The 23,960-nt window shown below is 44.3% G+C and overlaps 1 protein-coding gene across 6 annotated transcripts; it reads right to left on the reverse strand.

Moving 5' to 3' along the window:
* Positions 1-705: 705 nt before the first annotated feature.
* On the reverse strand, positions 706-23,576 carry LOC128913033 (3 beta-hydroxysteroid dehydrogenase type 7-like). 6 transcript variants are annotated; one of them, XM_054209991.1, is made up of 7 exons: positions 23,321-23,575; positions 19,411-19,566; positions 17,005-17,113; positions 12,705-12,804; positions 11,679-11,841; positions 10,201-10,654; positions 7,033-7,171 (listed from the first exon to the last, which is right to left on the reverse strand). In XM_054209991.1, the coding sequence occupies exons 1-6, from the start codon at positions 23,526-23,528 to the stop codon at positions 10,215-10,217; spliced, it is 1,176 nt and encodes a 391-aa protein (XP_054065966.1). In that variant the 5' UTR covers positions 23,529-23,575; the 3' UTR covers positions 7,033-7,171; positions 10,201-10,214. The 6 variants fall into 6 exon arrangements, 4 of the variants coding, with proteins under 4 accessions (XP_054065967.1, XP_054065966.1, XP_054065965.1 ...); XR_008467818.1 differs by having other exon boundaries at positions 7,037-7,171; positions 7,301-10,654; positions 23,321-23,574; XR_008467819.1 differs by having other exon boundaries at positions 7,043-7,171; positions 10,043-10,654; positions 23,321-23,574.
* Between the last annotated feature and the right edge of the window lie 384 nt (positions 23,577-23,960).

Genomic DNA, 23,960 nt, shown 5'->3' on the forward strand with positions numbered 1-23,960 from the left:
TTTTGCCAAGGGAAAAACTGAACCATCGTGTGGGTTTCAGGTTTTGCTTTTCTCAAGTGGAAAAACTGGACACTATCGAATGACATGGACAGCTTTCCAAAAACATTTTATTTCCAGCAGTGAGTGAGAAAGGAGCGTTTTCGCTATTAATCTTTAAAGGGACACAGTAATCGGTCATGTTTCAGGTATGAGGGACAGTAAATGTCTGCCAGGGCGTCTTGGTGTGTGTCCGCTCCTGCTGGTCATCAGGTGCATGGGAGTTCTGAATGAGTATGTGTGATATCCTCTAAGATACGTTCCTCATTGGTTTCCCCCAAAATTGGGGATGCTGGTTAGGAGGTACTGCTAACAACGACAGTCTCTGAGGAGGTAACTGCCTGATGGGATTTGTTCCTTTAATTTCACCATAAGCCCCATAGAAATTGCAGTGTGGCCTCCTGGTTGTGGCGGGGGCGCTGCTGCCAGGCCAGGGTGGCCAGAGGTGCTGAACTATGGCCCTAAAAGCTGCTGGGATGTCCTGCTGACAAATGAGAGGGAGAGAAGTTTCTTGGCTTTAACAGAGTCGCCACATAGGAAAAGTCAACACGGAGAAGAAAATCGAACATTTGTTCCTCTGAATTGTGAAAATTATTTCCTCTGGGGGGGGGGAATTGTGAAAATTATTTCCTCTGTAAATTGATGGGGGATATTCTGATTTATCAGGTAAGGATCTGGTCTAATGTGCAGTAAAAGCTTTAAGTTTTGGCTGTAACTCAGGGGTTAGTCCTTTAGGTAGTCACATAGGAGGTTTTGCAAGGGGATCAGAAGGTAGGACTCTTGGGAACCCCAGGAAAAATAAACACAACCCAAAAAGCTGTGAGAGATTGCGTGACAGCCTCTGGTGAATGAAAAGTGACTGAACACCAGGTTTTTCTCTTTCACAGCCATAAAAACCAGGCTAAGGAGGCTGTCCATTACATCTCTTCTATGGTATCACTCCCCGTGTTTGACATAGCTCACATGATCTACGAACTGAGGCCTGGTTTTGATTTAGCACTGTTTATTAACCTAACGGTGCTGACATTTTTTAGTGCAACATATAAAATCTAAGGCTTTTTCTTAAGCTGAGGAAATGAGGTTATGTGACATTGATCCAAAATGGAGGGGAGTATTTTAGGTTTCGCTTTCACAGACAAGGGAACGAAGACAAGGGAAACGCAGTCCTCCTCCTGTCTTCCCTGCCAAGTCTTCTGCAAATGGGGCAGAAACACCAGGTTTCAGTAAAGTCCAGCGCATGTTTAAAACCAGCTGCAGATGGCTTTTGATCATTTTGTCATGTGCGGGAAAGATTATAAGAATCAGTTTAAAATTTTAATCGAGGTAATAAGAAAATCAAAATAACAGGTCTGCTTGAGTTACTCAACTCATGTCCAGGTTTGAAAACTGATGGACACAAGTTTTCTGTGGCTATAGTGAAGGTACAAGACATTGTCCCCATTATATGACAAAGGAAACTGAGGCCAGAGGGTGCGGGAATGGTGAGTCTGATATTCTGGTGATTCAACGGGTAGAAAAGAGATTGGTCCTCCTCATTTTAGGACCCTATGGAATCCCACCAGTGCTAGAAATGTCAGTTAAGGATAACCGATTAAGGAAATCTAGAGCTTACTGGCACAAAACAGTGATCTGTAGACAGGCAATGACAGGCCATTAATAGACCTAGTAATATGGATTTGCATTAACTGTTTGGAGGTATTTTGTAAGCCCCTTGGCTGCATGTCAAATCACTAAGCTGGTACATTGTTCCAGCACTGGAGTTACTGTTGGTGTGAGTCCAGAGTTGTTGTGGTTGTGCAATACTACCAAGTCCTTGCTTTTCTCCTGGTTACCTTTTGAATGGAGGTCCTTTCCTTGATTTTGATAACAGCTATTAAATTTGATTGCACCCACTCAACATTGCTGTGCTTCTCGGAAATAGGGCAGTGGTTGTGTAACTTCCATTCATCTGTCCGTACAGAGCAGTTAATTTCCATTATTGAGGTTTCCCAACATCACAACAGAGTTGCATTAATGGGGCTTATCTGTGATAACCAGTGCAAACTAGTGCAGGAAAATCCATGAACAGAGCCAGTCCTGTTTCATTCACTCTGGTGACTGAACATTACACCATTATCCTCCACCAGCGCCACTGCAGGGTGTAGCTGCACCATCTCTCAGCTTCCTGCTCCTCCCCACGCCGTTCCTCTCCTCTGTCTGTGCTGCGGTGCTCACTCTCTGCTTGGCTGCCCACTGGCTGTATTTTGATCCCTGTATCTGCTGGAGTTGCCTGTAACAAGTTACCACGATCAGTAACTCCGATACGAGCAAGCTGGGTTGTAATTCCACTGAGTTCCCTCTATTCCCACCATGACTGCGTGGTTGCCTGTTTTCTCCTGCAGCTGGCCCAGAAGCTCACTGGTGCATCTTTCCTTTCCCATCGCTCCATGAAGAAGGGCTGAAGGAGCTCACGCGTTGCCCCGTGTAATCTTGCTGCTAGCTGACGTTTCTCCTCCTCCTCCTCTCATTTATCCCAAATCCCTTCCTTTTCACATCCCTTCATTTCCTCCTGCTCTTGGTTTTTAAGCCTTCTCTTATGTGACTTACTGTCTAGAACAGCTTCCCTCTGTACTTCTCTCCCCTTTCAAATCCTTCCTTAAACCACAGCCACTTCAGCAAGTCCTCCTTTTCAGAGGCAGTAATCCCCATTTATGCCGTAGCCCACAAACATTATCTGGTGTCATGTCAAGCATGTGTACAGCCTCAAAGGTAGTCTGGTGAGGTTTCTGAGAGAGCAGAGCTTCTCAATCCCTTTGAATTGTAATAGAAATCAGGCACCTAATTCTCTTTGGTTTAAAAATCCCAGTTCTTCTCCTGGGGCAAGGCGTGTGTATTGATCTAGGTGATGTGCTACAGTACCACTGTGCAATGCTATGTGAGTTTTATGTTGAACCATTAATCATTTGAATGCACGGCAACGTGTGATAGTATTGGGCACAGCATGTGCCCAATATTAAGATGGGCTGACTTAGATGTGTCTCGTGGGGCTGGTTTTTGCTCAATTGCTCATTTCCAGATGTGAATTTTGAGAAAGGCAGAGCTTGCAAGTGCTGTGTCTGTCTTCTGTTAAGGATCCCCCATAGCCACTACCTATCTCCGTATAAGCAAGTGGGATTACTCCCAGCAGTATCAGCAGCAGCAGGACTGTAGACGCTTTGCTTCTTGGTTACTTGCTGTGAAACAGGTTTGCTATCAACCGTATCTCCCGAGCAGGTGAATTCCCACTGTTCCTGTTGCTGTGAGAGCCCTGTACAAAAGGTGACTTTGAGCATCATGGAAATGTCAGGAATATTTAGCCTGCTGTGTTTCTCAAAGGAAAGGAGATGGGAGTGGGGATTTAAGAGGCGGGTGGTATGGTCATAAAGGGATTTAGGACTGGGGCTAGACGTGGGTGTGACTATAGGATAGTCCAGTGGTCGGGGCAGAGAGAAGTCATTCAGGTGATGGTGGGTCTGCTTTTAGATCCCCGAGAGAGAGACTGTTCACGCAGGGGCCACCAGCAGTCCTACACTTGGCTTACTTCTGTTTTTATTAAACTTAGTGGTAAAATTTCTGTGGGGAGCCTGTCAGGTCCTAAGCACTTCTGAGAACTTGCAGCCCCCCAATTTTTGATCTATTACATTTGTTCCTCATGTTGTGGTTTAATTCCCAGGAGTGTCGTTAGGAGTAGTCTGTGGGTAGATGGGACTCCTGTGTTTCTTCTTAGTGCAGCTCCCAGGTGACTTTGCTGGATAAAAGGTGCTACCCAAGTAAATGTAAACTGTCAGTCATGGTCAGTCCTTAATGAGAGCTGTGCTAGATTCAGCTCAATCAGAAACCTACTTTGAGGGGGGCAAAAAAAATCTAGCGTGTCAATGTTTATCCAGTAGAGTAAAACCCAAGTGTCCTGGGAAGGAGCTGTTGTCTGCAGACTCAGGCTGGGCTCAGCTCCCCTCCAGCGACGGCTGACAGCAGATCCGACAAAGCATGCTTGCAGGATACGTTCTCCATTAAAAAGATGAAAGGTAAGAGAAGGAGAGGAGGCTAATTCTGATCAATTGCCAAAATCATAAAATGCAGAGAGAGAGAGAGGAAGAAACCAGCTGTAAATTACCCAGTGAGTCCATGCTGGAGCTGGGGATTAAACCCAGGTCTGCAAAATTCCAGTCAATTATTGCGAGCATGAGGCCACTTGCATCTGCTGACTCCCCGCTCCGGGTACTCCTCTTCTGAAGCAGCAAAGCTGCTTGCAAAGTGTGAGAGTGGCAAAATTTGGGCTAGTCAGCAATGCTTTTCTAGGCAATGCAATTCACGCGAGCCCTTGAGTCACTACGGGACGGCAGGATCACGTACCCTCCTGCTCCACAGCATGCCGGAGCCGTTTGAGAAATCCCTCGGCCCCGCGAGTTCCTGGGCAGAATCCCTGCGCTTGGTTAGGCTGAGTGGGGCTCCCGGGCTGTCAGTTAGGGGAGCAGGGTGGCGAATGAGTGACTGGAGAGGATGAACAGCGAGGGAGGACAGGCTTTCCATTACAGAAGATCTGGATTTATTTCCGTTCATTCATTGCAAGTCAGAATCCATTCTCTTCATTTTTATTCTTCCATGCTGTGACACCTTTAAAATCCATGGTACATTTAACTTTTGATTTTCATTTAATACCTTTTAAAGTGATCTAATGCAGACAGATTACAGACAGTAAGGGTTACTGTCCTTTGGTGGAAATACCCTATTTAATAAAACATTGTAAGACAGATTGGCCACTCCATGCATTAAAAAAAAGAAAGATATACTAAGTTTAGATGCTATGGCAGTAAAACTTTATAGGCCTATCAATTTTAGACAGACGTACGCTCAGGAAGTTTTCAAATCACTTTGCAAAGGTAACTAGCTATCCAAGTTTTGAAATCAGAAATAGTTGTTGATGCAGTTTGCAGTATTTAATGTAGATCTATGTAAATTGCTAGGGGAGGGGGAGGAGAACAGTTTGATCTTAAAATATAATTTGGACTGTTCTCATCTTTTCTCATAAAGGCTGTTTTGATCATTTGTTGCCACCTCCCAGTTTTCAAACATCTCAAGTCTCTCAAAAAGTTCTGATACTTTTAAAGATAAGGATCAAATTTTATGTATTTTTGTCTCTTAGTTCTCATGCCTTTGACATTTAGGTTTGCAAACTTCTTCCCGTATCAAAGGTCTTTAACAACTTTCTTTTTTTCATTTTTAAATGAAAATTGACATTCTTGTTTGATAATGTGACTCTAGGAGCCAAGACTTTAAGAAAAATGCCAAATACCACAATACCTATGGGAATTTGCAACCTTATTATTAATAATGGGCGCCTCTCATTTCTCTTCAAGTCTCCTGAGATTTTGATGTTTCATCTAAATCCACCCAGATTCTTGTGATCTTTAAAGGTGGGGAGACAGTGGAAAAGTACTTCCTTGGGAGAACTGATTACAAAGCCTGGATCCGGCTTCCATTTTGAACCTCTTTAAACATCAAATATTTTCAGGTCTAAGGTTTGGTTGCCTGCGATCTTGTTTTTTCCCCACTCCTTTTTGCTTTGCTGGTGGAATGAAGAATTTGATTTAAGGTTATATGCCTGGAAAAATAAAGCATTTAATTTACATTTTACAAGGCAGTTATTGCAGGTTAATTAAATATCAATTGAGTGTTATAGGCCATATTAAGATTTATTAATAACCCAGCAGATAAATCTCCTTAGAATTCAATTAAATGAAAATCACATAAAAATATATGTGCAATTTTATTCATATAATACATAAAACTTGTGAATTATAGTGCAGCATTGTACAGTAAGTTGATTAATGGGAATTAATTGCTGAAATAGAGAAAAATCAATTTAAACTTCCTTTAGCAGACATAAGAAACATAATATACTTCTCCCATAGCCTTGGAAAGCTGAGTTTGCGTCTGCACTTGCAGAGTTGCACTCCATACCGTAAGATACATCTTGGCCATGAATGTGCTTCCTCGCCTCTCACCTGCTTTAGCTCAGCATTTTAGGCTTAGAGAAAGGAACAACTCGTTATTGCCAACAACTCAATTTATTGCCAATTGCTGATCAGCTGGTGGGTATCCCTGACCCTGAAAGCGCACAAGGGTTCGTGTGTTGTGGCACAGGCAAGATCTGTGTCTGTAAGGGAAGGGCTGCGAGCGTGTCGAGAGGTTTGGGAGGGCTTGTACCAACGGATGTTGGAGACTTGATGCTTTTTCAAGTATCTCCTTAAATATTTGTGAGACAGTTAGCAATAGAAGTGGTGCTAGCCAGGTTGTCTGCTCCATGTCAGGAGTGCATGGGTGTGTTGGGCTTTAACCAGGATTAGCGAGTGGATCTAGGTCCGTTTGGGGAAGCAAAGCTTCCGACATCGGAGATGAGGTTCAGGAGCTGGACTTGGAAAATCTCTTTCCAATATTTGCAGAACGATTGAGGCCGGGCATGCTGCCATCTGTTCCCTGCGCATCCTGTGTTAAATACTGTCAATATGAGATTATGTTCCAATTACAGTACCAGACTGACTGGTTTAACTCCTACCGTGAATCTATTTTCCTTTATTACTATGTACTAACTATGTGACTGATGTACCAGACACCAAAAGAGATGGTCTCTGCCCAGAGGGCTTTGTCTAAAAGAAACATGCCAGGAGAAGACAGAACGCAACAGAAAATGCAGATGAATGAGTAACTCAGTTGAGATTTTCCTTTTAATTTGGAGATTCTTTGCTTGTTTATGTGTTTGGCTTGAGTTTTAATATTACCAAACTTGCTTCCTTCAGACATTGCACAAGAACAGAGACTTCCATAGAAACTTAAACAGGGTTAGGCATGTGGCTCTTTGAAGTGTGTGTGTGTGCGCGTTGGGGGGGTGAATGCTCAGTGCACGCATGGGAACATTGGAAGATGGAAAATGAAGGGAGAACCGTGTTCCAGCTCAGCCGACAACTCCAGCAGACACCATGGCTTGCGCTGGGGAAGTTTACCTGCGTTTGAAATATAGCAGGTGTCTTTCTGTCAATGCGCTCCTTGCTCATCCTCCCCGCTCCTCTGGTAGAGAAGGCATGCATCTGTCTCCTCTGTGCTTCATCTCTGCTTCTCCCTGCAATAGTTGTCAGGGATATTAGCATTAAATACTTACTGCCTGGCTTAACTAAGGGGTAAGATAGGATTTAATTTGTATGGCTGAAATCCAATTATATAATGGAGCCCCTGGGGGAAGCAGTTATACCTGCTGAATCTCTTGGATGAGTAATTGTGCACAAAGGCTCCTCTCCAGAAGTAGAAACAGATCTGAAATATTTTTTTCCCTCGCTTTTTGCTGCTGCTGTTACATAATAGGGCTGAGACCCTGAAAAGAAAAGCCAATGACAGCCCAGTGCAGTAGAAAGAATTAAAGCATTGCCAGGAGAAAACAAGTTATAATCTGATAAAATCAAGGATCTAACAGGAAGTCTGCAGCAGCATTAGCTTGGAGGAGCCAAAATGCAGGGCAGCCAAAGGAAGCTTACTCATCTTTTTGGAAAACAGCACAGAGGCTTTGCTGTCTAACTTTTTCCCCCCATTTCTACCATGAGCAGGGAAAGGGAATCCTCTACTTGCTTTTGTCACAGCCTGGGAGGTGGGTAGGTATAAAATAAGCTAAGCAGCCGACTAATTCAGATCCTTTTGAAAAGTCCTGCACTTAACTACCTTTAAAAATCCCTGCTCCTTATCCTGCATGTCATCTGTGTCCTGAGAACCATCAAAACCATAGCTGATGATGAGCAGAACAGGAACAAACGCACGATGAGGTTCCCAGCAAGGTTTCTGAAAGCAGCAAAGCTTGTAAAGCATTGATCTCTGGGATGGCATTGGGCCTCGACAACTGTCCCATCTGATACCTTCAGCAGCTCCAAAGCCCACAAGGGCTCTGAAGGGGACTGAAGGCATCAGCTCTTATACTTGCACAAGTTTTCTCAAAGGGCAGAGTGCCGTATTTAATTCTGTTTTTAAAAATAGAAAGCAAACTTTTATTTTTTTCTAATGAGTTCTGAGTGGAAAAATAATTTCCTCAGTCTCTCTGATTATGTGACTATGTGGAGATAAAATGATGACTGCATCCAGTCAGGCAAGGGAAGGCCAAAACTCCAAATGCTGCAGACTGAGGACAAACCCGGAGGGTCGGAGACCCCCAGCCCGTCCATCAGCCCCACTCTCTGGGCAGATCTTTCGATTATTTTAAAAAACAGCTATAGCAAAAGCAGTTGGAACACTTGAACTCCTGAGGGAAAGGTACCTGTCTCACAGACTTGCAGCTCCACCCAGTGGCTCTTTTTTGGCAAGATAAACCCAAGGTTTCAGGAGCATTGAAACCTGTTGAGGTCAACGTTGTTATACTATGGCAACGCGCATGAGAAATTGGGTGTATATTTCTTTCAAATTCGTAGCAAGCTGTCGTCTACCATTTGAATAATGGCAAAAAACTGCAAAGGGAATTTTTAGTCAAATAGAAAACCCAGCCAAACCTCCCAGCACAAATGGTAGGAGAAAAATACAGTAGGGAACTGGTAACTTACACGCTTTGCCTTCCCAAATTCTCTATGAGCAGATTGCAATAGTTTCCCCCAAATTACTTTGCTATATGAAATTATTAGTGAATTACCAGAATAAATGACTTCTGACTTGTAATCTCATTTTTCAAAGAAATCTCTTGTGAGGGTGAATTTCGGTGAAGTTAACTTGGCAATTCACACCATATTGCTTTGTTTTCCTTCCTGGGTAATTACTGTGACTAACAAGAAGCAAATTTTGATCATTTCTATCAAGGATGCCATGCTGAAACTTGCTTTTTCCAGGAGGATTAGGGCACTTGTAATTAAAATAGACTTTTTTTGTACATGTGTACACTTTTACTGTAGGAAACCTCAAGAGATGGGTATGTATTTGCAGAACACAGAAGTGTGATAGCAACAGAATTAATTTTAAGATTTGAACCAGTATTGTAAAAATATCCCATTCCTCCAAGCTCAAGTGAAAACTGAAATCTCTATAGTGCTTAATGTAGGTTTAACAGTCTCTATTAAAAATAGAGGAGATGGTAAACTGGTACAGACTACAGTTCTTGTAGTGAATCTTCTGGAAGTGCCTGACCTACGCGTGTTAGGAAAATATCATCTGTGAAATACTGCTGTGTGGACTGTGTAGCTCCAGTGCCATGGAATGAGTTGAAATGACCTCTTCCTCCTGAAGTTCAGACATTATTTAGCATAAACACAGGCCCTAAGGCCTTCACTGAAGTTGCTGTCTGCCAGTGCGGCAGCAGAACGTGGGCTTTAATTTGTTTTGCTTTGCTGCTGGAGTGCTGCGAGGTAAGAGAATTTGAGTTACAAACTATATGAATTCCACCCCTAAGCTTGTAGACATCAGTTATCCATCCGTATGATTAGAAAGTAAGTCAGCCTACACATTGTTAGCGCAAGAGATTGGAAGTTTCCTTTTACAGGGATAATATTTTAAAACAGATATAACATTCCACACATTAAGAATAACAGGAAGCATCTCAAAAAAAGTAGCTCTGGAAAAGGGAATTACTTTTTTTTTTTTATTAAACCCCAAAACAGAGCAAGAACTTGCTGGGCTTTCCTTGCCTTCACCAAAATTATCACTGAAGACCCCTTGAGCATGAGGCAGGTACAGGCATCCCACCAGCTACCTGAGACCAGGGCAAGGGAGAGGTCCATTTGCTGAGCATGGAAAGGGATGGAGGCTGGTCAGGCTGTGGAACAAAACTGGTTAACTAATTTTATCAAAAAGGTGTTTGCTGCGCACCATCTCTCGTCTGAACCTGTCTCTCCTGTTCCTGTGAGGGATCCCGGTGCAGTGGTGGCACCGTGGGAATGAGTGAGGCCAGCAAGCCCTGCATCTGTGCGCACATACCTGCAAGAGGATGCTTTCAAATGCACCCTGGTCATTCATACGACACTTAAAATACCTGAGTTGTTGGCAGGCCAAGGGGTTTTTTTTGCAGCCAGCGAGTTTTGCTCTTTCTCTGTACTGGGATGTCTCAGTGTTTGCAAAACTTCTGCCAGAGAGCTGTGTGTGTTGTGAAGTTCAGATGAAGCTTGATGCTGTGATAAGCTCTCTCCTTACCCCAAACATGCTGCTTAGTTCTTCTTGTCATGCGGCTGGGGGGGTTCCAGGTTCCCTGCAGCTGCTTTCAACCACTGCACAGTTCTGTGCTTGCTCTCTTCCCAGGTGAAGAGGGGTTTGTACCCAAAGTGCCTCCAGGCTTTGTCTGTCTCATAGGAGAAGGTGGTGACTATTGTGTTCAGTAAAGGCAAGTTTATGAAAGCCGGTGGCTTCCAGAAAGGGTACAGGATAACCTTGATTATCCTGTGCAATTGTATCATTAACCACATCTTCCAGTAAGGGATGTGTGAGCCTAGTCTCACTGAGGGGTCCATAGAGGACAACAGCTGATGCCTTATCAGAAAACCTTTTCTTGTTGGAGTGTCATCATAGGAATAATACACTTGTCCTGCGAGTATGTCTGGTTTCAGTTGCAAGTTCCTTGCTGCAAGAACATGCATCCATGCGACGTTCCCTGGAGAAATGAGAGGGGGAAAGAAACAGGTATTCAGGAGGAGCTAAATTTTCCTGTTTACTGTAGAACGAGTACGTTGGATCTGCTGGCTTCAGCGCTGTGAAGTAGGGAAAGCGCTCATCGTGTTACTCCGCTGTACTGTAGAGAGACTGAGCAGTTAATCCAGGCCTCCAAGATCCTTTAAACCTTTGGTCTCCCCTTTGAGCTGGACAATTAATGTGCCTTGTGATACTGGTTCATGGGAAGCGAAAGGGCAGTGTTTTGTAGTGAGAGCAGGATGAATGGGAGGCAGCGCTCGAGAGTTTTATTCCTGGCACTGCTGTGAGCCTTTGAAGAAGTCACTTGATTTATCTAGGCCTGATTCTTCTCTAACAGCATTTTCAAACTACTGTTTTGTGCACTTTTGGAAAAAGACATATAAGCGTGCTGTACAGAAATAACTAAAACTCTGCATGATTTAATGGGGAGTTACGCTCCCCTGAAATGCATTCAACACCACAACAAACTGTTTCTGTAGGTTCTGTGAGTAGTTTCTTGTGCTTGCTAAAATCAGTTATGTAGTACAGCCTTTTTTTCCAAGGAATTTTACAAGCAGTGTTAGTTTAATTTCTTCTAATAAAGAAAAAATTAAGTGTCTTTTCAAACAAAAAACATTTTTTAAATATTGCCTGAATTTCTCTCTCTCTCCCCATGTATCCCTTGAAATGTTTACCTAGAAAAAGAAAGATTAGATCTCTCTCCTTTTTTCCATTGACTTTTTTTTTCAGTTTTCTAAACAGCATTTTCCCTATGTTGAGGGGAAGAAAAAAAAGAAAACCCTTCCAAGGAAAAACAGGAGAATGTAAACAACTGTTTTAAAAATTCTCTTAGCTAGTCTAAGTTTTATGGTTGTAAAAATATTAGTGCTCGTTCACCATACTCATCTATCTGTTTTGGAAGATTATGGTTAAGCTGACGTGTAAAATCCCCCGTGACTAAAACAGCCTGGTGGCACCACATGCAAAGAGAGCAATCATTCACTCGCCCACGTATGTGTTATTACGCTCTGTGTTTTCAGGCTCCAGGTAGTTCAACACACCTTTCCTGGCTTTGGCTAACAAATACAGCTCTTGAAGAAACGATGCTTTCTCCCCATACACTGTGTTTGGACGGATAATGCAGGTTGTGAGTTTACCACCGTTGCTCAGCTGTAAAATCAGGGAGGGATGTTAGTGAGGGATGGATTCAGAGATGAAATCTTCTGCGGTGATGTTGGGATTGCCAGATAAAACCAAAACCTGAGAATACTAGGCTAGAGGAGTGAACCTTTGCAGAGGTGCTCTGGACACTTAGGGCCTGGTTTGAGTCCCTGAAAATGCAAGGAGGTGCCCAGTTTGACTTTTTTTTTTTATTTTCGTAGCACTTCTGCACTCGTGTGGTGCTCAGTGAGAGATGTTGGATGGAGGGACATTAACTTGTCTGCAGTTCTGAGGTATGAGTGAGTATTTGCAACAACCAAAGTCAGGTACCAGAGGAAGCCAGCTAAGCTCTCTGGCTTCAAACTGTAACCAGGAGAGAGAGGTGCTCCAGGCAGTGATTTAGGACACAAATCTCATTTTTACATTCTACTTCATCCTCTAGAAGAACTCATCTGTCTGCCAACAGTATTGGGAGTCTAAAAAGACTAGCCAGCTAACTTAGGTGTGTGACTGACTCTGGGTACACTAGTATTTTTGATTCTTATATCACTCTTAAATTAGACCTTTATGCAGGATGAACTAGGTGAACCTGGTTTCTTGGGCCCTAATTTAACACAGCTCTTTCCAAAGTCACATTCCTTCCGGTGGAGTTAAAGCACAGGCTCAAAGGGCAGCACTCTTTGATCTGGTGAGACTTTGGCAGCTTCCTGATGGTGTGGCAATATCAGGCTTTGGTAATGTGGTTTATGCACCCAGCCAAGGCAGCAGTTGGATACACACTTAGATATGAGTTGTGGGATCTTTCTAACCATCTCTCTCCTTCCACCCATCCTGTGCTGTAACACCAGGGGTGCTACCATTGACTTTTGTACCTTTTTTCCGTTGGCTTCAAATACAAGTTTTTCTGCCATGGCCTTTGTCTTCCCATAAGGCAGCTCCACTTCCCCACTGTATTTGGTGTCCTCATTTCCTCTGAAATAGATTGTGAGAGATGATGAGTGACCATGGAATAGAGCACAGGCCTTGGAGATGTTTGTCACAGCATGATTTACTCTGCAATGCCTGCTCTCCAGGGACTTACCACTGGCTCTGAGTATGTGAATCTGAGATCCTTGCTGCAGTTTGGGAGGAACAAGGCCTTAAGAAATACCGTGTGGTTCTAGGTGTTCATAGGCAGGTTTGCCTGAGGGTGGTGGTTTGATTTCCGAGAGATGGATTTGTTTTTGTCTAATAGTGTGATTGACGTAAACAATATTCTGGCAGGCAAATTAGAAGGCCGAGGAGTTACCTTTTTAAGCAACTCACAAGTCGCTGAACAAGGTGGAAAGAACACAAGAAGATGGAGAGCAGGAAAATGAGAGCAATCCTACTTCATTTTTTTTAATTAGAGGTAGAGAAAAGCCTCTTGTGAGCCATAAACCAAAAGGAGAAGCTGCTGCTTAATTTTCTCACAGAGTTGATTAGAGTTGGGAGACATTTACCAGTGATGTGATAGAGCTGCTAGTGATCTCCTGGAAGACATGCAATCAGTGGGTTTGTGTGCTGGAATTATTCCTTCATCTCCCCTAGCAATTACACTAGATGGAAATAGCAAAGGAGTGGACCCGTGACTAAGGGCAAGCAGGGCTTGTGGCCATGCTGGGGTCACTTGCTTGCCGCTATGGAAGACAACATACTCCTCAGCCTCCTAACTTAGCGCTGCAAGGAGGAAAGCCCATAGGATCCAACATGTAACTGGCCTCACAGGCCCTGAAATAATTCCAAGGAGAACCAAGAAAGCACTCTGTTGCCTACCAGGGCATTGGTATTTTGTCCCAGTGGTTCTAGATCAACATTAGTCCATTGCAGGATTTGGTTAAGCAGATTCAGTGGGCTCTGGAGGAGCTGGGGAGTGAAGAAACCTTGTTTGAAGCATTGGGAAGGACCACCCATGAATACCACATGGCCACTTGCTCCTTTGCTGCCATGACTAGCATGGACAGGCTCTCTCACCCTCTGTGTGCTGCAAGTGGCTTTTTTCACATTTTTAAATTAATTTACTCTGTATTTTGCTCTCCTAGAGAAATTCACCCTAGGCAAATACGAGGCTTTGCCAGGCATAGGGTACCCCCACACAGGGCAATGAAGGATTATCACGCTCCTTTTGCAGATGGGGCTTGGATGCACCCCTTGGAAGGGTTTAGTGGCCTGTGATGAGTTCATGCATCAAATCTGCAGCAGAGGTCTTTTTGTCAAACACTGGGCCTTGGGGGAGCAAACTCTGACTCAGGCTTGATGTTTGACCTTGGGCAACTTGCTTACTCTTCTCTGCGCTCAGATCTCCATGTGTAAAAGGTGGATAATGCTGTTGCCTTTCTCTTGCCTGTTTGGCAGTCTAGTATCATGTGTCAGATATCCCAGGTGAGATCAGGGCCTTCTTGTGCTACAGCTACAGAAATAAATTAGGAGCATCAGAAGTACAGCCTCCCTGCGTACCCTAGGCTTTTATCACAAAGCCCTCCTCCCCTTCCCTGTGTTTACGGGTGATGAGCAAGAGACAAACCAGAAAACAAGCAAGACAACAGATTGATTGTGCACGGTTTGTTGCAAGCCGGGGAGAGGCCCCAGACAATTAGGGGGGTTATCTAGAAGTTCTAGTTTTAATTGCTTTCTTTTTTTAATCCAAATTTATTTTTTGCCTTGCAAAGCTTTTGAAAAGCAGCAGCTTCACAAAGGGGCAAACCTGCCTGCCGTTCCTGGGCTGCAGAGCTCTGCTCGTGTTTGCCTTCCCCCACCCCTTTTGAAGACTGGTAGTAACAAAGAGCTCAGCATAATGCTCTTGCTTTTCAAAACGATCACACATAACTGAACGCTAATAAGACTGGAGCAGCATTGTCAGAAGGTATCTCAGTGGTGGCTGTCTCAGAGGGATTGAGACTGACAGAGGCATTTTCTATTATTGTCGGATGCTGAGGTGTGAGCATTATCCCTGCACCCATCACCCTGTCCAGAGACTAATCGTGCTTTATCTGTGTCTATTCCCAAGCACGTAAAAGTGAGTTAAATAAAATTATACAAGGAATGATGGAGAAAGGGGACAGAGAAAAAGGAAGGCAGGCAGGATCATGGACTGTGAGGGAGAAGGGTAGAACAGACTGGGTGGGGACGGGGGAGATGAGAAGAGGAGGAAGGGGAAAGCTGCATCACCTGTGCTTTCAATCTGGAAGACAGAGCTGTATTACATTGCCTTCCAATCTTCACTGGGCTCCCTATTGAGACAAGTGGTGTAATTTTTTACTGGGGGTCTGACTCTTCTCTCATTTCGTATTCTGTCATTCCCTTAGTTCAAAATCAAAACCATTGGAGAACAAGGACCACTCTCTCAGGCTTTCTCCCAGCATCATGGGAGAACCCGAGTGTGTTCTGCAAAACAAGTTAAAGGCTGTAGGTGGTGGTTTTATTTGCGTTTGTGGGGAGGAAGGATTGGGAGTTGGTGGGCAGAGGGTGTTCATGTGTAGCTCTATGAGCATCAGCCCAGGTGGGTTTGTGCTTGCACCCATTGGTACTACCATTACAAGCCAAAGGACTGTCCTCTCAGGCAAGATCTGGGGTAGGTTTTTCAAGACATCTGTCTCTTAAGTCACAGGACTAAAATACTAACAAGGATGTGCCTGTATCTGCCTTCCTTTTTAGAAATGATTTAGATATGCTAATGACTAAATTCCATAGCTTTTCAGTGACACAGAGCCCATAGTGCTCATGGTCCCAAGTGGATTGAGGTTTGTTGCTCTCATGGATTTTTTTTTTTTCCTAAGCCAGACATTTATTCTACAGATTTGGGTGTTTAAACACTTTTCAAAACAACTGGGTTATGCCTTAGCTTACTTGTGAGCATGAAATTTAGGCTTGCAGGTCATTTAAAGTTATGTCTTAAGCAGTGTTTTCTGGCTGGGCTCAAATTTCTAGAGCCAAATGACTGAAGCCAGCTGCGTCTAGACTGGCTGCCTATAGAGAAAAAACTTGACTTTGAGCCAGTTCCCCTTGCCCACAAGTTTCCATGGTTTGAGCAGTCTGTATGGCTACAACGATGCTTGAAATCAGCAAGGAGCCTTAGAATGGTACGTATCAGACTGCAGCTATCTCCACTTGACTTCAAATTTAACCTAAAACTTCAGCTCCTGGTCTTCAGAAATATCAGCCCAGTTCTCAAGGTGCAAGTACTGTTGCCCCATGAATACAAAAGGTATCCAGATGCTGAGTCCTGAGCAGGAGTGTCAGCTGATTGTGAAAGTCAGTTCTAGATATCAAAGTCTTATAGGAAACCCCCCACCCCGTAATTTTGACCCGTCTTTGTATTGCTCCAAATCCCACCTTTCCAGCAGCCAGTTTTCTAAAGCTCTGCTGCTTCTTCTGGGTCTGTGGGTCAGTCTCAGAGGAGCCACATACAGGGGAGATGTGTTGATCATAATGCCCAGGAGTGTAAAGTCCAGGAGTTAGCCCTCGTAAGCGTATTGCCAGAAAGAAGGATTTTGAGGGATAGAAGGGTGCAATTTACAGGTCAGACCCAGGTCACACAAGAGTGTAACTACACATGAATACTGTGGGGCGACTTCACACCAAATGCATCTGTCCCCTAAAACTATGTGGCCAACTAACTCTCCTCTGAGATAGTGCTAAAATAGTCTGTATACATTTGACCACATTTGATAATAGGAGATGGGTACAGGCTTGCTATCAATTCGCTATGGAGCTGAAAAGAGGAGGGAGAGTGGGTGGGTAACAGTAGAGCATCACCTGCCTTTTGGATTGACTTGGTGTGAGGGGAGAGCAAAAACTCTGAGCCAACAGCAGGTTACAACTTGACCATATCACAAGCCTTAAGAATCTGAGACCTTATCTGAAACTGATTTTAGAGCTTAGAGGAGCAGAGTGGTACAGGGGAGAGTCTGGAGGTGCAGTTGGGTCATACATCTCAACCAACTCTTTCAATCAGTGGTGTCCACTACTGGTCAAGTTTAGGTTGGGAGGATGTGTGGTTGCATAGGGATGTGGTTCCATAGGGATGAGGAATGGACAGGAAGGGGAACACATATCTTCTCCTTCATAGCCACAGGAAAAATCTCCATCTGGCTGCAGTTTCATTGCTGTTTAACCAGAAATCCAGAGTGATGGCAAAGATTTGCTTAGCCTTACCTGAACATGGGCTCGTGCAAGGTATTGGGTCCCACTGCAGCAATGGAGCTTGTGTAGACGACATATGGGATGTTCAGGTCACAGCAGGCTCTTAACACATTTTCAGTACCTGGGGGGTAGGTTGGGAAGGACAAACATTAACCACCTTGCCTCAGTTCCTGTTGTTGCATTCATTGTGATTTTGATTCAAGTTGATTCTATGAGAACCTCAATGACAACAGCATAACCATGGTTGTATACTGAGGGGCTTCAAATCTGATGAGGCAGGTCTTAAAGGAGGCCACTCGTGGGGGTGGTTTCTGGAAGTCTCCATACTATTTATACCTGGCTAATCAGGCTCTGCCCTTGAGCCTTGTGTGGGGAGGGCTTGTGATTTCTCTGTTCACTTTGTTAAGGGCATAATCTGAAATTGTCAAGGAAATCCTGAGTTTAGGATAATTTCAGAGGGCATGAATCAGTATGAAGACATGGTGGAAAAGAATCAATTTACTTCTCCATGAGCCTATCACAATATGGAAAGTTAACTGAGAACCCCTGTTGAGAAACATCACTGGAAACAGCTGAGTTAAAATCCATTCAGCTTAACAAAAAGCAGATTAAAAAGTCTTTAAGCAGCTAGATGGAAGAAATAATTCTTGTAGAAGAGGGCTCTTCAATCTAGTCAACAAGACTATAACAGGATTCGGCAGTCAGTGGCTGAAAGGGGAGAGAATCAAAGCAGAAGAGATGTAAATTTTTGCCAGAAATGGTAATTAACCATAGCCACGCTAATACTCTTCAGCATTGTTATGGCTTGTTGAAAGACATGATAGATAGCCCATTAACTTGCAGTCCTTAATTCTAGGCAAAAAGTCTTTTGAAAAGGCATAGTCCAATTTAGCCACAAATTGTTGGGCTTAAGGCAGTAATTGAATGAATTTCTGTGGCCTGAGTTTCAGAGAGGAACCAGCTAGAGCATTATATAGTTGACCCGTCCTGACCCTATGGGTTTTTTTTTTTTCCATGAAGTCTACAGCAGGTATCAAATACAGTTCATTTTTATTCCTTTACGTGCTATGATTTTAGTAGAAAACTTTAGACTAATCTCCCGATTGAAGATTTTAAGAAGTCCTAGTGCGGGCAGCAGCCTCACATCAGGGAGGTCTACGTGAAGCCATCCAAGGGGAGGCAAAAACGCAGAATAGTTTGTCTCTGAAAATAAGGCTCCTGTTAAGACATCTCAAACTGTGCTCCTCCAAGAGGCTCTCAGTCGCCAGTCACATGGGAAAAATTTTTGCGTGTGTGGTGTTCTGGGAATGTCACAAACATCTGCAAGAGTGTTTGGTTTGCTGAACAGGGGAGTTGCCCAGTGTTCACTGCTATCTGTACAAACCTCACTACGCTAAAGTACCTTCCTCATAGCAAACAGACAACGAAGGGAAGATCTCACAAAGCCATTAAAAGGCAGCGGGAACCCTCGGGCTCTGAATATTCTCAGTACACATGCACGGTACAGGCTCTTAAAAGCATCTGGTTTTGAAAACAACTACAGCTATGAAAAGAAGGATGGAATTTAAATGTTGCCCTTGAATGCATCAGCAAATAGTAGGAGCCCTAAGCAGTAATCGAGTTTGAGATATATATATATAAAAAATATATAAAATTCCTTCCTTGTGGTTAACAACTATTTTAGTAGCTAACAGCCTGAGGTGCCATTGGAATTGCTGCTGTAATAGGGATTTCATTATTTTTATAGCCTGTGCTTATTTCCTAGATTTATGAACAGATTTTCTTTAAGCAGATCTTGCACCTAACACGAAATCGGCTCTTGGTGATAGGAAGAAAGTGCTGTGGAGCTCTCAGTTATGCACGGCTTGTAGACATGTAATAGTTGTGAACTCTGACTATAATTAAAATAACATCACCCCTTCACAGCGCGGATGCAGTTCAACTGGTATAGTCACATTGGTGTATAGTGTAGATTTTTCTCCCTGGGAAAGCTGTAAGCTATCTGGAACAGGAGTTAACTTTTAATTGCTGTCCTTGTCACATACTAAACAGTTTCTTACCACTATAGGCATGTTCTGAATCACCTCACTACTAGTATTACTGAAAGTTAAACCCTTGACCAGAATAACTATATAATAACTGGGTCCAGATTTGACTCCTAAGACGAAGCTTTAGCAGTGGGGAGGAGCAGCATGGCCTGCCCTGAGCAAGGACAGAGGGGCAAAGGCAGAAACTTCCCCGCTGGAAAGGAAGGGTCCCAGGCACCTTTCTCATCCCAAAGCAGAGTGGTATGTGTGAAATTCAGGGGACACGGGAGCACTAAACCAGAGGGGATATGTGTGTTGTAGCCTCTTGTGTGACTACATCAAGGCGTGTGAATTTAAGGCTGTATTTAATTGCTTGTTTTTAAGAGCTTACCCCCAACGTTGACATCTCTCATTTCCCAAAAGGGCACAGTGTTTCTGTAGTCCATAATAGCAGCTGTGTGAATAACCACGTGAACTCCCCGCATGGTAGCAAGGAGCAGATTGTAGTCTCGAATGTCTCCTTTCATCACTGTCACATGAGTGGTAGCTGGAGAAAAAGAATATAACCATAGATGCAGTACAAAAGTACAAATCTGCATCCTACCCTTCTTGCAGAGTGAGGATCTGGCTTGCAAAGCTTGCTTCTCTGCAGGGCAGGCTGAAGCACACTCTAACCACTGTGCCATTTGAATACATCACACCAGGGGAAAATCCATCCCTATTTTTGAATCCAAGACAGACCTGGTTTAATTCAGCACGGCACTTTGCCAGTTTGCACCAACTGTGGGCCAGAATAACCGTGGCTGTCACTGCAAATTTCTAGTGTGTATGCGAGGACGGTGCTGAGCAAGAATGGGGGACTGTTGGCCAGTTACTGCAACTGTTACTGGAGTTACCGGCCGGGGCTGGGTACAGGGCTTGCTGCTGTACCTGTGAACGGGTGAGGCCCTGCCTAACAACTTCCTTAAGACAGGAGATTTTTAGAGCTTACTGGGAATAACACCAGGTGAATTCGAGGGACATTGCACAGGGCTTTATTTAAATTGTAAATACTATAGATGGGAAGGGAAAAAGAATGTAACAGGTTAAAAAGTTTCATAGGAAATTCCTCAGAACTGTTGGGTTTTTTTTCATATCTCCTTTTTCCCTCCCTCAAAATAGCTGTTCCATACATGGCTACTTTGGCATCTCCTGCTACTTTTCTTGCTTTGAGAGTGTTGTAAGATTTAAGTGTAGTTGGGAACAGGCCAGCAAGAAGGTAGGAAGCTGCCCTCCTTGGGGCTTTGGGAAGGAGAGGTCTCCTCTGCTCTGGGCTGGCGGCTTGTTGGAGAGCCCCATGCAGCCAGGGATCAGAGTAGTGGCTTCTGAAGGATCATGCAGCTTAGGGAAGAGTTTGTGACTCCAGCTGTGGAAGTATTAAGATATGGAAGCCTGCAGTGAACCACTACCGGGACAAGAGGCTGAAAGAACAGGGTTTTTCCTCACAAACTCAAAGGAGAGACACAGTTCAAGAAAGCAGGTCAGCTGGCTGAGCATTTGCTAAGAAGCAGGATGTGTAGGAAGAGGCAGAAGTTTTACAAAAGGGTCAAGCTGATTTCTTAATTAGCATAACCAAGATTTGGTGGACTAGCTCATAGGAGTTTTAATATTAAATTGATTTAATGTTAAAACATAGACTTGATTCAGCAAGAATAGAGCAGAAAAGGAAAGAAGGCACTGCCCACACAGTAGGGGTAGCACACTTGCCTGGAGGACCAGAGTGCGGAGGAGGATGCTCCTGCTGAGAGTCTCTGCCAGTGCCGAAAGGTGGAGCAGGGTGTCAGCAACCTCATGGAGAAGGATTTTGCTGCTGCATAGTGGTGAGGGAAAGCCCGTAAGCACCCAGGCTCAAGGGTTAAATAGCCTCTTTTGCCTCACCTGTCCTAAGGCAGCTGGTGCAATTAAGACCAACAAGGGAACAATGAGAACTCAGCCAGGGAGGCCTCGTATCCAGGGAGGATACAAGGCAACCAGGAGAAATTTTCAAATTGATAAGGCCCCATGAGCTTTATGCAGGGCTACTAAAGAGGCGATGGGTGTCACTGCAGCTTTATCGCACTATCAGCTACTTTGGAGAACTTTTGGAGGAGGCACTGGAAGACTGCAGTAGAGTAAATGAAACACCTGTGCTTAGAAAGGAGGTAAAGGAGAGGCAGGAAATTACAGAACAGCTTGATTTCAACCCCAGGAAATTCAGGAACACACACTTAGACAACATGTGTGTGAGCACCTGTGGGATAATAAGGAGAATAGAAGCAGCTGACATGGATTTGTCAAGAACAAATCAAGTTGGATAAATCTCCTTTGTTCTTATGACAAGTTAACAGGCTGTACGGATATTGTAGAACAGGTCCATGTCATCTATCTTGATTTTAGAAGGGCTTTGGAAACTCTGTGTCATTCTCATAAGCGAGTTGGTAAAATGTGGTCTAAGTAAGCCACATTAGGGTGAGCACGAAGCTGGCTGAATTACAGTTCCCAGGGAATTGCCAGCTGTGGTAGGTGGCTGCCCTGGGGCTCTCCAGGGTGTATTGCTGTATTTGAGTCTTTTTTTATTGTTTTCGTCAAGAATCTGGCAGATTTGTTCATTAAATCGGCAGATAACATCAGACTGGGAGGCACTCGAAGTTTGCTGGAGGATTAGAGTACAAGCTGAACGTAACTAATAGAGTCTGGAAAACAAAAAGGTGAAATCTGATAGGCACAAAGAGAAGTTGTTTGCTTAGTGGGGAAGAGGCAGTGGGTCTTCACGAGAGAATTAAACCGGGCCAGGGCAGCTCAGGAGCTATTGCCTGTCTGCAGCCTCTTGCGACTGTCAAAAAGGTATGACAGTTTTCTCGGCACTGGGAAGGCCACAGCTCTGTCCTAACCTCGTGCTCTCCCAGAAGAGAGCAATGCCGATGCGCAGCAATACAGAAGGTGTGAGCTGCGCAGGAGAGAGGAGCACACAAGACCTGTTTTAGCCTAAAGGAGAAACCAGCACGGACTAGAAAGGGGTTGTGGTTTTCAAATCATGAAGATTGTTGTGAAAAAGGACAGTATTGACCTATTCTACCTGTAAGGTTAGATGAGAAATCAGGGACTTAAATTGCAGATTAGACTGTACCAACAGTAATGGCCTTACAGTGCAGAAATTGGGCGCCCGAGGTGGCCTGGGGACAGGATAGAAAAACACCTGTCAGGACGGTCGTGGGGAGCTGATTCTGCCTTGGGGCAAAAGCAATGGGGGGTTGGGATGGCCCCTGAGGTCTGTTTCTGCCTCATTTCGCTGTCATTTGCTGTGGTGTTCGGCCACAGACCTCTCCTGGAGCATGGATTATGGCAGCTCCTGAAGGTTTAAACAGGTTTGGGTTTGTTTTTTCCAATTATGGGTGCTTTTAAGGCAATCGGCCTGGGGAAACCAGTCTGGTGAGTTTGTCTGCCGAGGGAGGGTTTCTGATTGTGATTATTTCCCTGGGAGTCTGCTAACTTGCTTTAAGTATATTTCCTTTCTATTGATACCTCCTAACAGATAGGATCTCCCGTATCATTTTTTCCTCTCCCATTCGAAGCAGCTGAAGGTTTGGGCAGTGGGAGGGAGGTAGTCCCGGCCCACCATTAGCCACACAGAGCACTGTGAGCTGCGCTGGCTTGTTTGGGGTGGGTGTTCTCAAATCCGGTAAAACAGGTTGCTTTTCCCCAACGCACCTCACTGCGATCAACCCTGGTGAAACATCAGAAGGCAGCTCTCAGAATATGATCGAATGGATTAATTTAATAGCTTTGAGCATGTTTACTGACACCCACCTCTCCTTTTTTATGCGCAGCACAGTAAGGCTGCTATAGATTTCTCTCAATTATTTCTGTAATTTATTCCACATTATCTGCAGCAGGTGCTGAGTTTGATTCTGTTGTTGTCAGGATTTTTGTGTTATTTTTCTCAGAATTGGTAACTGGTTGGAGCAGTTCAGGAGCATGTTTTTTTGTCCCTTTGCTGATAGTCAGACTGGTTGAGCAGAGACAACTGGGTGAGCCAAGTTCCTGTGCCAGGTACTCGGGGGCTTAGATCCTCCCTGTGGCAGATCTCCTGGGGTTACACACTATGGATCTTTTTGCTTTTAGTCCTACGCTGAAAAGTCTCTCTGAGCTGGAAGTTATTCATGCACTCTGTTTAATCCAGGTTCCTACCCCATGCCTGTAACCGTGGCATCTCCAACATAATACCAGCTCTCTTGAAAGGGAGGGTTATGGCTGCTAAATAGAAGCTGATGCCCTTTTCTTACCTGTGGTGAATTTTTCTACTTCTTCTCTTGCTGCTGAATCAAAAACTCTGACTTCTTTGATGTAGTCTTGCTGAGACAGGAGCTCTACGATCCTCTCCCCTATAAAACCACATCCTCCTGTCACCAGGTAGACCCAGGCTCTATCCATTTCTGAAGTTGTTTTTGTGGTTGAGGAGTAGAGAGAAGTTTGCTGCCAAGATCCTATCATGCACCGTTAACCTCTCAGCCAATATGTTTTCTGAACTAAGTCTAAAGCTTAACTGTCATATAAAGTTACTGGCTGAACATTAACTCCATCCAGTTATATATAAATCAGGTTTTCATTGGCACAGTCAGACAAGTGCTGCCACAGACATACCAGTGCTGCGTACAGGTCAATTCTGGGCTGTCTGACTCAGCCTTTCCCTTCTACCACAGTAGCCCATGATCAGCAGGGCACCTCCAGCTTGCCTTGGTACATGGCCAGTATCAGTCCAAACTTTTGATGCCAGAAGTTTTCCATCCTGGACAGCCCTTTCCCACGGGCTGGGTTGTCAGTTGTCATAGCCTAGACCCGTCTGGGTGCTGCACGAAGATGGTGTGTCCTAGAGACGTGCTTAGGGCAGCCATCCGTTAGTGGGAAGCTACACGGCTCCTGTTC

Source organism: Rissa tridactyla, chromosome 7 (genome assembly GCF_028500815.1).
Source record: "Rissa tridactyla isolate bRisTri1 chromosome 7, bRisTri1.patW.cur.20221130, whole genome shotgun sequence".
NCBI lineage: Eukaryota > Metazoa > Chordata > Aves > Charadriiformes > Laridae > Rissa > Rissa tridactyla.